Genomic DNA, 13,262 nt, shown 5'->3' with positions numbered 1-13,262 from the left:
ATTTAATTTCTTATTAATTATAAGAAAAATATTACCTAATGAAAAAAAGTAATATTTATTTACATTCCTTTATTTCCTTCTACAAATAAGGTAAAAAAGAACTTCATTCATGGTTTCTTATTTCTTTTCTCTTTCAAATTTTTTAAGAGACAAATTATCTTCTTTCATCTATTATATTTTTCTTTATATAAATGTTTTTAATGACATATCATTATAATTATTTTGTAAATTACTTGATGGTTGAATTGACTCAACCTGATTTTAGATTATTTTTTGTTCCGGTAAATTTTGATTTTTTTGTCAATTATTCTTAATTTAACAAAATCAAGTCAGATCTATAATTATAATTTTCACATCTAATCAAATAGAAATATGATTTTTTTTTCTTTTGATATATCATATTACTATATTACTATAAATCAATGTTGTCAAAAAAGCAAGCTGATTTTTAAAATCTTACAATTTTACTAGTCAAAATGTATCTAACGTGTCAAATCAGATTCAAACTCGAAAACTAATAAAATCAGTCAAATTCGATCAAATCAGACTAATTTTACGAATTTGAAAAATATATAAAATTATACATTCTGGTAACATGTACCTTAACATTTTCATTTTTTTAAATTTATATCTTGTAAAACTTGTGCAATTTGATAATTAATGTTAAATGATTTATCAAAATATATAAAATTTCATTTTCCGTTTAAATTAATGATCAATTCTCACGCTTGTTATTTTTTATATAATTATTACATGAAAATAAAGGTATATTTATGCCTCTTTTAATATTATTTTTTTTATTATAAAAAATAATAAGTAATTTTTTACCGCAAATATTCAAGGAGATGCAAAATTAAATGAAAAAAATATGTTTGCAGTAGTTATTGTTTTTTAAAATATTTTTTATTTAAAAATATATTAAAATATTTTTTTTATATTTTTTTAAAATTTTATTTTTAACTTTAATATATCAAAATATTTTAAAAAATAAAATAAAAATTTAATTAGATCAAAAACACCTTTTCTCCTAAAAAACAAACAGTCTTAATTATTAAACTTAGCAAAAGATAAAAAGGCAAAAGAAATATCAGTAAAAAGTATCCCACAGCAAATGGACTCTTCTCTGCTGTCACCACTCACAAGAAGGGGAAAAAGAGAGTTAAAAGACTCTTCTCAAGGAAGGATCTGGTGAGTGAATTGGTCGCTTCCACCGCCTTTCCCCTCCCTTACCTTCAAACAGGAGAAAAACGTCACCCTATTTTCTCTTCTTCAACATAGAGAGAAGAGAAAGAAAATCCCTTTACCATCTCTTTCAATCAGTAGATTCCCTCTCTTTCAACTCGAAAGCACAATTCACTCAACAGACAAATAAAAGTTTTAGTGTCTCAGCTAACAGACACTGAGAGTTAGAGATTATTAGTTCAATCATGGCGGACCAACACGATGACTTAGAACAACTGCTTGACAGTAATCTCTCTGTAAAACCCATGTTTTGATTTTATATATAGAGAATGTTATAATAATATTTATATTTCAATCTCTTTTACAGGTGCTCTTGATGATTTCCAGAATCTCAATCTTGCTCCTGCTTCTCAAAGGTCTTTTGACAATTCTTTTTTTTTTCTTTACGTCTTTTTTTTTTAGAATAGATAATAGTGATTCTTGAGCTATGGCTTGATTTATAGGAGTGGAGATGGTAATGGAGAGAACAGCAATCAGAAGGAGAAACAGACTTGTCTTCCTTCATTGCCAACTGGGGTTCAAGGGTTGGGAATGGGATTGCCTGACTTAAAAAGCAAGAAAAAAGGCAAGCAAAAGGTTTCTAAAGAATCCCATGTTGAGGAGGCTCTTGATAAGCTTAGAGAACAGACCAGGGAGGCTGTTAAAGGATTGGAGTCTGTCACTGCTGCCTCTAAACCTGATGATTCTAGCCAAGATGCGTTTATGGATGATTGGGTTAAGCAGTTTGAGGAGCTAGCTGGTTCTCAGGCATGTCATTTTGCTTTCTTATTCCTTCTCTCTTTGTTTCGTGAACTGGTTTGTTTGCTTTCAATTGTGTTTCTTCTGTGGTTTACGAGTTATTGTTGACATTTAGGGTAGTTAAAAAATGAGGCAGGATTTTTTATGATTTGTATTCCATGAGCTTATTTTCCCATCAGGAGGATAGCTTTTGGATCACTTTTGAGTTTTGGGTTGGAAATTTGTGGTTTTGAATATCAGATGAGATTGTGTTTGGTAATTGGGTATTGATTTAGTGCATTCTGTCTTAAGTTCTGGGTCACGGGGTTTACAATCTGATGTTCTGCTTAACAATTATTATATTGTAAGACTCATTCATGGTCAAGAGTTCTTAAGAAATTTAGATGCCAATGTTTTCCGCTATCCTTCTTTCTAAAATAGCTAGGTTGATTAGGTTGTGGTTTGATATATTTGAAGATGGCTGATCATCACTGAGATGCACTGCCTTGCTTGATTCAGTATTTGTTAAGTGTATGTTGATGGAAAACCATGTTCTACTGAAGTAGTTAGACTATGTTTCATCAGAAGCTTGTGGTAATTTGCTTGCAGGGAGTTTGATGTAGCTATGCTTTGTCATTGCACATGTAGGTGACGCCCTTTTGGCTGAGCCTATAAATGTTATTGTTGACCTTAGCGAAAAGTGACAAACAAAGAGGATGTACAAGTTCTGTAGATTCAGAATTTGTCAAGGATCACTAGGCATTCATGTGACACAAAGTAATTACACTGACTTGCACCATTACCCTTGAGCGCTTTCTCCGGAAGCTTTCCAAAATATGCATCATATGGCCTCCTTTTGGTGAAAGTGTCTGAACATGTACCTATTTCTTATATAGCTTGATTTTGTCATGAAAAACATCTAAATAGTCCTAGGAATGCATGCATAGATCTGATTTGCTACATGTAGTGTGATATTCAAGTTTGGACTATGTTATTTGTATTTTGCAAATATCTTATTGCAGTATTATTTTGCTATGCTTATCGATATCTTCTCCTGGAATATTTACTTTTATTTTATACATATGAATAAACAAGTGAATAAAACTCTTTTACCTGTGATGTGCTCAACACATGATTTTGAATTGATCACGAGCCCCTTCTGTGTTGCATATTGAATGTGGTGCAGTTGAGCACAGGGCTGGCTGAGCTTTGTGTAATAAAGGGCTAATTGCCTCAATCAATGATTTGAAATTGATTATGTGATAAAAAGATAAGTTACTGAAGTGTCTAAAGGTAAAGTTGAGCTGTTATCACTATTAGACACAAGCCAAATATTATTCAAGTATGGAGCTTGATTATCAAATTCAGCTTTCATTCCTACCCCTGCCTTTATCATATTGCAGACCAAATTCTCGAGGGCATTTTCATTTCATGTTGACTAGGGTCATCGCAGAACTGGAATTCAATGTCATGTTTGCTGCATGCCTGCATCAAGTATTATGCGTCAGTAGCATGAGCATACATTAATGGCCTGCATGAGTTGCTAAGACTACTTTGAGATGCCATTTGTTTGGAAACCATGATAGGTTTACTTTTTGGAGTGACTGTGTCACTTTGACATGTTTCTCCGAGGAGGAGATTAGGCAAGCACTATTGGTTTACATGGTTTAAAATGCAAGTGGAAATTAATTTGGCACTGCAAGCTTCAGTTGGCTCTTCTTCATAGTTTTCTTTTCTTTCTCTGGGCATCCACTGACCTTCAGTCTCCTTAATTCTTATTGTTCCTTGTCTCCTCCTCCTTGACAAAAATTGTGGATTTATACTAGAGAGCATTTGAAACTGCAATGCTTTACTTGTATTTTATGCTAACTTGCTTCCTCTTCTGTAGATAGTGCGTGTACTTATTTTTGGAGGTTTTCAAGTTCTATAATATCTTGTATTTTTATTTTTATTTTTGCTTTAATTTTCTTCTCCAGGACATGGAATCAATCGTGGAGACCATGATGCAACAACTTCTATCCAAGGAGATTCTTCATGAACCCATGAAGGAAATTGGAGAAAGATATCCAAAGTGGTTGGAGGAACACAAAGCCAGTCTGTCCAAAGAAGACCATGAGCGTTACTCTCATCAATATGAACTCATAAAAGATCTTAATGATGTTTATGAAAATGATCCTAATAACCATACCAAGATATTTGATCTCATGCAGAAAATGCAAGAATGTGGCCAACCACCGAATGATATTGTCCAAGAGCTTGCTCCCGATATTGATTTTGCTAATCTTGGTCAACTGTAAGTTCTGTATCTCAACTTTTGGCATTCATGGATAAATGTATCTCTACTTGAGCCATCACTTGCCTTTTGTCTTTGAAACATCTCTGGAACGGATTGGGTTTGGGTGCCAAAGGTTGGGGTTAGAACAGGATTTTAGGTTCAGTCTTGTGTTTTTATTTTTATTTTTTAAAGGCATTAGAAGGAGAAGAAGCGAGAGCCCTTGATTTTCACTGGAATATTATTTGACTCAAATCTTAGAAAATAGAATAACCGGTCAGATGGCCAACAGAGATGTGATCCCCACTTTTATGGCCTATCTGAAAGTTTTATTGCTCTTGAGAATTCGACTACAATTGCTATTAGAAGAAGTAAACGTAGTAACGAATGACCATATTCTTTAGGAAAGGAAATAATGGCTGTTGGCAATTGTTGTCTTGATCTTTATATCAGATAGCTGACTGATGTCTCTCTGTTGCAGATCTCCAGAAATGCTCGAGTCCCAGGGGAATTGTTGCATAATGTGAAGCCATTTCTCTCGTCTTGTTTCCCATCCGCTTGCAGTTTTCCTCTATCAGATAGGCATTCCTCATGATATATATCTGCAAAATAAAACTAGCTTGCTTAAATTGTATGTATTTTAACAATTAAAAGTGTTCAATTACTAGGGCGTTTGATTCTTGTTAAACTTGTAAGTTGTATCTGATTTGAGGGTTTCCTCGAACATAAATTTGTGGAGAAAAGCAATTTCAACAGTAAATTGCTTGGCCATTCTTTGAAGTAACCTTGTGTATAAACAACAATAAATGTGATTGGTGAACCATTTGGAAATGATCTTGAGGTATCACTTGCCCTTTTCAAACTCTAGTTCTAAGACTACGCATAGGAAGGCACTGCCATTGAAACATGTTTCATTTCATCCTGTCTTTATAAAAAACCCCTTACTAGAATGCTTTTGTTTCCTGTTGGGGTTTGGGGAGAGAAAAATGAGGACTGATTGACAAACAGTTTGGTCAATTTGGATGATTTGAATATGAATGTTGGAGTAAAACATCTATTTCGGTCTTTCCTATGTCAATGCAAATGGATTGGAGCATATAAGGTTTTGGATTTGGATTCCTTTCTGGTGTTTGAATAATAAAGGATGGCCAATACAGAAGATCTCTGTGTTGTTGCTATATAAGCGTAAAAATATACATGTTATCTTCACCAGGGGGAGGGTTGGGGAGACGAGAGGTTTTAGTACCACTCTCTCTGCGCGTTTGAATTTGTCAGGGTCTTTGTTTTGGCAACTCAAATGAGTTTGACAGGGAAAATGCCTCCCTCCATACCACTAACATTGGTTCGGATACAAACAAGAAATGAAAAGCATTTACTTAATCCAGCCTTCGAACACAACTTCCAACATTTTACTTGACAAATCAAAGAATAAGAGTCGGAATTTTACAAGTAAGCAAAGGAATAATTGTGCGAGGTTTTAACTAGAATTTGAATGTATGTATGTATGTATCTATGCATGCATGTTTTTTTTCTTTTATTACAAATGAATGGATTTTGTAAGGGCAAGAAATCAAAGAGAAGAATGTTTGCTGTTTACAAAAAGAATGGGTTAAAGGCAGCACGAAAGAGAATCTCTGTAGCAATGCCATGGCTAAGCATCAGAAGGGGCTATCCAATGCCTTCCGTTGACAAAACTCTTAGCAAGGAACTTGTGGGCGGATTCATAGTCTAGCTCTCTTGCCCATGAAACACCCTGTACTGCTGCAGCTCCTGGCCCCCAGCATTTATACACTCCGAAGAACACTGTCCTGTTATGAAACCCAAGAGATACGTTGATCATCAGATTTCTGAGTTAACCCGTCACTGAATTTAAAGAAAAGGTTTAATTAGAGGTGTGAGATATACTTATTCTTGTTGCTGGCATGGTCCCAATCATCCCAGCCACCGTGAGCCACAACGTTGTCAAAATATGTGTAGGAATAGACTATCCTTGAGTACTGGCCCATGGCTCGACCCACATACAGTGGTCCGGTGCCTGTTACCCTGCAGTTAAGGAAAGCAAAGCCTGTTTTCTCGTCGGGAGAGTTTCTATCTTGGGCTGCAATCGATCCAAATCTGGTGGCTATTGAGTGTAGCTCACAGTCCTGCACCAACCAACAGTTCTTCCTGACAGTAAGTTTTTTTTAGATAAAAAAGCATAATATTGCATTTTTCTTTCATAGTTTTGGAGGAAAGATTCAAACGTGAAATCCCCCTTTTACTTTATAGGAGAAATGTGACTATATTCTTTCATAATTAGGGCTTACATGTGGCTTCAAAGAAAATCCTTACCATCTTTGAATCCGACCAAATTCTTTATATAATTGGTAGGCACTTTATAGAACCTAAAGAACAGTTACCCACAATCACGAACAATAATTCCGCTCACGATCTACCGTCTAAGAGAAAAGAATAGGTTCTCACATCAAATTTAACACTTGAATGTAAAGGTGGTTTGACTGTATTTAAAATAGCATCTTGAAGTGTTTTCTGAGGAAAAAAAATTATAAAAACCTAAAACGTTGATGAGGGAGAACGTTGCTTGGTTTAACCATGGATTAATACATATAAATTATAAAAAATTAGTCTTTTATTTTATGATTTAAAAAAAATATAAAAATTACTCTTTATTTTAACGAAATAGATTTAAACATTTCATATAGTTATTTATTTAAAAACCCAATTATATCAATAAATAAAAAGTCATTTTATTTTTTATTTCCTTCTCCTCGTCTAAGGGCGGGCGCTTTAGTCAATGCCAGCTCTGCCTGTCATGTTCTTTCCTTAAAAATCTAATCATACTGGTTGTTTAATTTTATTGAAAGCTTGAAATAAAGCAAAAAAGCTAATTATTGTCCAGTAATTAGAGGCCAGAATGGAGGAATGACAAGTGCAAGTATCTTACTTTGTACATGGAGCGGCCATTCCCAAAAATAAAATCTATAGAGCCCTCAATGTAGCACTCCTTGAAGTAATGCCTCCCTGCATCGTCGCATAGAGTATCTTGGGCACCGTAGAATCCACAGCCTGCGAAGTAAGCCTTATCTCCAGATATGCGAAATGCCGCAGCTTGCCATCCCTTCATTCCTGGCATTGGTGCTGGTGCTGTGTTCTATATACAAGGTGACCATGTATTCAATTATGCATAAGTTTGAGCTATCTGACACACAGTTGTATTTAAGCAAATGCATTATAATTTGTGTTTAAGCTAAGTACTAAAAGGGGTGTTCGAACTAGAAATCAAAACCCCAAAAGAACATACAAAATGAAAATATGTGGAGGATACCAAACAGTCCTGAAATTATTTACTATTGGATGTAGAAAATGTATTGTAACCAGCTTGAGATTCACCATCTCATGGACTGTAACTTTGAATTCATTTTGTTGATAATAATTTATTTTCCATTTAGAGAGTTGAGATTCTCAAGAAAGAGCAAAGGTTGCATGCAGCTTGGACCACATGCATATCTAGGCTGAGAAGAGATTTAAGAGACGGTTTCGAGGAGTCATTAATTAGCTTTTGTTGTGTATACCTTGAAGCTTATGTTTCTAGCTGAGAAATAATTAGCAAAAACAGAAACAGAAGCAGTCCTGTATGTACGCAGCTGCTGGCCATTGGCACCACGATCGCTTGCTCTATCATGCCATTCGATGATTGTCACGTCTCTTCCTTCTCCTTGAAACGTTATGTACGGTTTGCTCGCTGGCACTGTTACCTTTTCACTGCACCACCACGACAGAAATCTTGAGTAACAGTGATAATAAGGGGCGGTGCAAATAATTTTTTTTTTAAAAAAAAAAAAAGTCTGTCGCCAACAACCCTAGCTAAATATATAGGTCTTAATTTGTGACTAAAACCAGAATATATACATGTAATATCCGGCGCTAATTAGTATCATCACATTCTCCCCATTGTTCTCCGGGACAGCATCAACAGCAGCTTGGACCGATAAGAACTCGCCGGCCCCGTTAACATCCACGGTGATCACTCGGTAACCCACTGGTCCAACCCACTTGTGATGGTGCTTGGTAGAGTTGGTAGGGGCAGTCCGATTGATTGAAGATGACTCGACCTTGTACCTGTAAGTAGAGCTTGTAACTAACAATGGTGCATGCAATAAAAACAAAGTAAGAATGAAGTAAGAATAGAAGAACAGGAAACTATAACCAAGAGAAGCCATTAAAGAAGCCTTAAATGGTCAGAGAATAAAATGATAGTAATGCAGAGAAGAGGGATATAGATATGATCAAGACTGTCTTGTTGAGTGAATTTCTTGGACTTGATAGAGATCCTTGAATTGAAGAGCTTCAGAGGAATGTTTATATACACGGTTAATTTATAGCAAGGTTAATTTAATTTCTAGGAATTTTATATTTTCTTGAACATCTTGCTAATAACGTTGCAACGGTCATTTTTCATGTTCCCTCGCTTTTAGGGGACAACATACCTACGGCTGTAAAGCAGTATATCCTTGGCTGTGTTCTACTTTAGTCAGATACCCTAGCTAGCTACTGGACCTGGGATACTACGACCCTCAGCTGGCTATCGTCTTCCTGATCCCCATTTTTTGTCATTCAGTTATTTGGGCAGCTCTAGCTCTTGAATTATTGGGACAAATGGAAAAACTCATTGCTGACCTAATTATTAATTAATACGTCCCGGTATTGTAATCTCGATGATGATTAGTTAGATGCATGCCAAATATTCTGTTTTTCCTCTTCTTTTTTGTGAAATTAATTTGGGTTGCACAGCCTAATTAAACGAGTAACAATAGACCCGATAAAATCATGATACAAAATTAGAAAAAAGACCCGGAGAAGGGTTTATTTTTCTGCTAATTGTTTTTAGAGATCCATCAAGGGAATGCAAGTCACTGATAATGATTTCGATCCCTTACTCTTAAAAACATTCATTTCATCATGCATGATCACTAAGATTTATCTTTCTTCAAGGGCTTGTTTGAAAAGAAAAGAAAAACATTACAATCAATGTAGAACTCATCCATGAGACTATACGAGGAATATTAACCTTTTTAAAAAAAAACCAATTAATAAACATGATATATATGAGATATAAATATTAATTAGATAAAAAATTCAAGAAAAAAAATGTTGAAACGGGAAATGTTTTAATAATTTTAGCTGAACAAATGAGATGTTTTTTTAAGATGAGTTTTTCACACTAGTCACGATAATTTAAAATATATTTGTTTTTATAATTGAAATTAAGGTTGAGGTTACGTAGAATCTAATTATATATGAAATTTAACTATAAAAGCTAGTTTTTTTTTCTAGTTTTTTTTGTGCATCCCATACACAAAACTCAAATTTAGTTACATAAACAAACACACCCTTATGGCTTAATTAACGGCAGAAAAATTGAAATGGATTGCATGTATTCAATGTTATCTTGTGATCAGTAGTAGTAGAGGGCACCCACTAGTTAGCTGAAAGCCTGAAACGGTCACCTTACCACAATTATGGTCGAGGCATGGCTAAATAGTATTTTGTATTGATGTATCCCTACCTCCTCACCTGTATATTCTTGCCCTGGTCCCCATCGAATATTGTAATGGGGCCCACTTGTTTTGAAAAGCCATTTTTTTCGAACGTTGGGACTCGCCACGGAGTCTCGCGTCTCCTTCAATTGGGGCATCGGACAAAAACTATCCAAACTCATACACGGATCGCCTTTTGTGGGGCAAAAAAAAAAAAACCAAGCAGCCAAAAGTCGCCGATGATGATTGGATTTGAGTATACGTTTGGACCCCCATAAGATGCTTTCTTACTGTTTTGGGTTTTTGTTCGGTGGGGTAGCGTTCTTGGCATGGATAGGGACTGTTTGATGGCAGACAACGCAGGTCTGACTCTCTTTGTCTGTTTTAATTACCCTTCAGGAGACTTGTGGTCGAGACTTGAGGGAAGATTGATACGGTTCAAAGCTCAAACAAGAATACAACAGTTTTTACATGATACAAAACGTGATATTTACAGCTTATTGCTATTAAAAGAAAATTAAATTATACATACATCTAAATTATACAGGGAAATCTAAATGTACTGTATATTATAATAGTAATCTTTTTTTTTTTACTTTTTTTTTCACCTTTCCTATTTTTTCTTTTTTTTTTCAAAGTTATTTTTGTTGATTTTACTTTTTAAATATTGACCTGGTTAAAAATTTCACTTTGTAATTTTTTTCTTTAAAATACTGTGAATTGCTGTGGTGTTTTCCCACATAGTTTTTCTATTTTATTTTTTTATTTTTTAAAATTATATTTGTCAATTTTTTTTAATATTGAACTGGTTGAGAATTTAGTTTTGTAATTTTTTTTCTTTAAAATATTGTTGATTGCTACAGTGTTTCTCCGCAAGGTTTTTTTATGATTTTCTCTGAAATTATTTTATTTTTTAATATTGAGCTGGTTAAAAATTACAGTTACAATATGTGAGGAAAGCACTGTAACTTTCCTCGAAAATTACTGTGGGTTGCTACAGTGTTTTTTCCCACATGGTTTTTTTATGTTTTTGTTATGTTTTTTCCTAAAATTATCTTTGTCAATTTTATTTTTTAAATATTAAGCTAGTTAAGAATTGCAATTACAAGTAAATACAAGTTTTTCCTCACATGGTTTTTTTCCAGTTTCTTTTGTGTTTTTTTTTTGTAATATTTTTTTCCAAAATTATCTTCGTCGATTTTATTTTTTTTAATATTGAGTTGGTTAGAATTTAACTTTGTAATAAAGCTTAATCATGTGGGGAAAGCACTGTAGCTTTCCTCACAAAACATTGTAGATTGCTACAGTGTCTCCGCAAGGTTTTTTTTTTCTTATAATTTTTTCCAAATTATCTTTGTCAAATTTATTTTTTTAATATTGAGTTGTTTGAGAATTACAATTACAAGTCGTTACAAATAAGGCTAAATCATGTGGGGAAGCACTGTAGCTTTCATCACAAAACACTATGCATTGCTACAGTGTTTCCAACATGATTTGTTTTCCCTTTTTTTTATTTAAAACACTGTGAATTGTTGCAGTGTTTTCCCATATGATTTTTTTATGATTTTTTCCAAAATTATCTTTGTCGATTTTTTTTTGAATACTGAGTTGGTTAAAAATTATAATTACAATAAAGCTAAATCATATGAGGAAAACATTGTAGTTTTTCTCACAAAACACTGTGGATTGCTACAATATTTCTCTAAATGGTTTTTATTTTATTTTATTGGGGAAAGCACTATAGTTTTCCTCACAAAATATTGTCAATTGCTACAATGTTTTTCCTCATGGGTTTTTTTCCTTCCAAAATTATCTTTGTTGGTTTTTTTTTAATATTAAGTTGGTAGAGAATTTAGCTTTGTAATTTTTTTTGCTTTTTATTAACAGAAAAGCTAAATCATGTGGCGAAAGCACTGTATCTTTCCTCACAAAACACTGTAGATTGCTACAAATCATTTTGTTTAATCTCTAAGTTTTTTATCACCAACACAACTTTTTTTTCCATCATGAAATATTTGTTCCATCATACCTTTAGTTTCTATTACTTATCTAGTGTTGGTTCACAATTTTAATACTATCAAGTGCATTTGTTTTATAAGCCCGCGGCAGCACGCGGGCATGTCAACTCGTGGTCTCTAGAAGAGAATAGAGGAAGAAAAAAGTATGGAGATATTCTGAAGTTTCAATTACGATATCTCATAAATGAATTTATTGACATAAAAAAATCACTAACAATAATTTAAGTGTGCTATAGTTGCCACTTAAATGTACCAATGATGTCATAGTCTGAGCTTTGATATATTTTTAGAGTCTTTTCCTCTCTTTTTTCTTTCCTCTTCTCTCTCCTCTCTCTTGTCTATTTAATATGTTTTATGGGTGTTTCTATTCTGAATAGCGACAAACTATAAATATCGTGTTTTTCAATCGCGACTTGTACAGATTATGTTATTTTTCCAATTCTTTTTTCAACTGTGTAAATTCACACATATTTTTAATTTGTTGTGCTAATTTTTTTAAAAAAAATCTAAATATTTATGGGATTCAAAAAATTGTTTTTGTTTGGATTTAAATTAGATTTGAAAAAAATATATGTTAATACATATATGTATTTGTGTGTGTGTTTTAGAGTACAAGTGTTCTCATGCTTATTTTCTTGCATATTATTTTGCTCTATTCCTTTACAAAACTAGAGTTGTCGTTGTGCAATTAGTAGGGCATGTAATAGAGCTAGGTGTTGTGTTTCCTGTTAAGGGAGTGAAAAACTATGATATTATTTCCATATAGCTAAAACAACATCATTAAGCACTTTCAATGAATGAATAATTTGTTAGAGATTTGGAGGAGCTGGAGCATATATGGTGTGGAGACTGATTACTCTTTCTTGACCTAGCGTTTTTAAGTTGTCAACCATGGAAAGAGCTTTTAGATGAGGTGTGAAATGGAAATGAACTAGTGTTTTTTGGATCCCCGCATTGACGCCACTAATAAAGTCATAAAAACTTCATGTTATATATGGGTCTTTCTGCCTATGTGCCTTAGACTAAGGTGTGTGGGCTTGGCCATTTCATGTTTTTTTTTTTTTTTGCAAAAATAAGTCCTCTATTAGGATAGGAGATCCTATTATGCTTAAATTATTAAATTTTATAAGAGAAATAATGTATATATGAGGGTAATATTGTATATATGAGAGGAATAATGTATGTAGATGGGTAATTTATTACAATGAGTATAGAATGAAAAGGTGTAGTGGAGTATATATTATGATTATGGTGTATTGCGTTGTTATGTGATCTTGAGTTCTCTATAATTATTTGGTAACCTAAGACATTTATACATCTCAGTTACATAAAATTATCTTTACATGAAATTACCTTGTGTATCGTGGAATTGCAGTGGGAGTAATCATGGATAACAATTACTTTTCCTCGCTAGTAACCTATAAAATAAGTTATTAGGTGTTGCATCTAATGGTGCAATTGGTAGGAAAGTTTGGC

General features: G+C 33.5%; 2 protein-coding genes across 2 annotated transcripts; one reads left to right on the top strand and one right to left on the bottom strand.

Annotated features, from left to right (window-relative positions):
• The first annotated feature begins 1,104 nt into the window (after positions 1-1,104).
• On the top strand, positions 1,105-5,065 carry LOC7461978 (peroxisome biogenesis protein 19-2). The gene is made up of 5 exons (XM_002304240.4): positions 1,105-1,467; positions 1,550-1,598; positions 1,686-1,989; positions 3,936-4,252; positions 4,713-5,065. Exons 1-5 carry the CDS (start codon positions 1,428-1,430, stop codon positions 4,756-4,758), a joined length of 756 nt encoding a protein of 251 aa, XP_002304276.1. The 5' UTR covers positions 1,105-1,427; the 3' UTR covers positions 4,759-5,065.
• Positions 5,066-5,618: 553 nt separating this feature from the next.
• LOC7461977 (probable pectinesterase 68) lies at positions 5,619-8,609 on the bottom strand. Its single transcript, XM_002303319.4, has 5 exons — positions 8,141-8,609; positions 7,804-7,993; positions 7,176-7,382; positions 6,137-6,375; positions 5,619-6,039 (listed from the first exon to the last, which is right to left on the bottom strand). The coding sequence occupies exons 1-5, from the start codon at positions 8,449-8,451 to the stop codon at positions 5,883-5,885; spliced, it is 1,104 nt and encodes a 367-aa protein (XP_002303355.2). The 5' UTR covers positions 8,452-8,609; the 3' UTR covers positions 5,619-5,882.
• Positions 8,610-13,262: the final 4,653 nt, after the last annotated feature.

This window comes from Populus trichocarpa, chromosome 3, assembly GCF_000002775.5.
Source record: "Populus trichocarpa isolate Nisqually-1 chromosome 3, P.trichocarpa_v4.1, whole genome shotgun sequence".
Taxonomy (NCBI): domain Eukaryota; kingdom Viridiplantae; phylum Streptophyta; class Magnoliopsida; order Malpighiales; family Salicaceae; genus Populus; species Populus trichocarpa.
The sequence above is the reverse complement of the archived record's forward strand: the minus strand, read 5'-3'. Positions and strand labels throughout refer to the sequence as shown.

Bases quoted from the DNA above. Each gene is read 5' to 3' on its own strand.
- LOC7461978 (XM_002304240.4), top strand. From the start codon at position 1,428: ATGGCGGACCAACACGATGACTTAGAACAACTGCTTGACA. The intron at 1,468-1,549 runs GTAATCTCTCTG...TCTCTTTTACAG, and splicing joins CTTAGAACAACTGCTTGACA to GTGCTCTTGATGATTTCCAG. The intron at 4,253-4,712 runs GTAAGTTCTGTA...TCTCTGTTGCAG, and splicing joins TTTGCTAATCTTGGTCAACT to ATCTCCAGAAATGCTCGAGT.
- LOC7461977 (XM_002303319.4), bottom strand. From the start codon at position 8,451: ATGGCTTCTCTTGGTTATAGTTTCCTGTTCTTCTATTCTTACTTCATT. The intron at 7,994-8,140 runs GTATATATTCTG...GTGGTGGTGCAG, and splicing joins ATTAGCGCCGGATATTACAT to TGAAAAGGTAACAGTGCCAG. The intron at 7,383-7,803 runs GTATACACAACA...CCTTGTATATAG, and splicing joins CTAGAAACATAAGCTTCAAG to AACACAGCACCAGCACCAAT.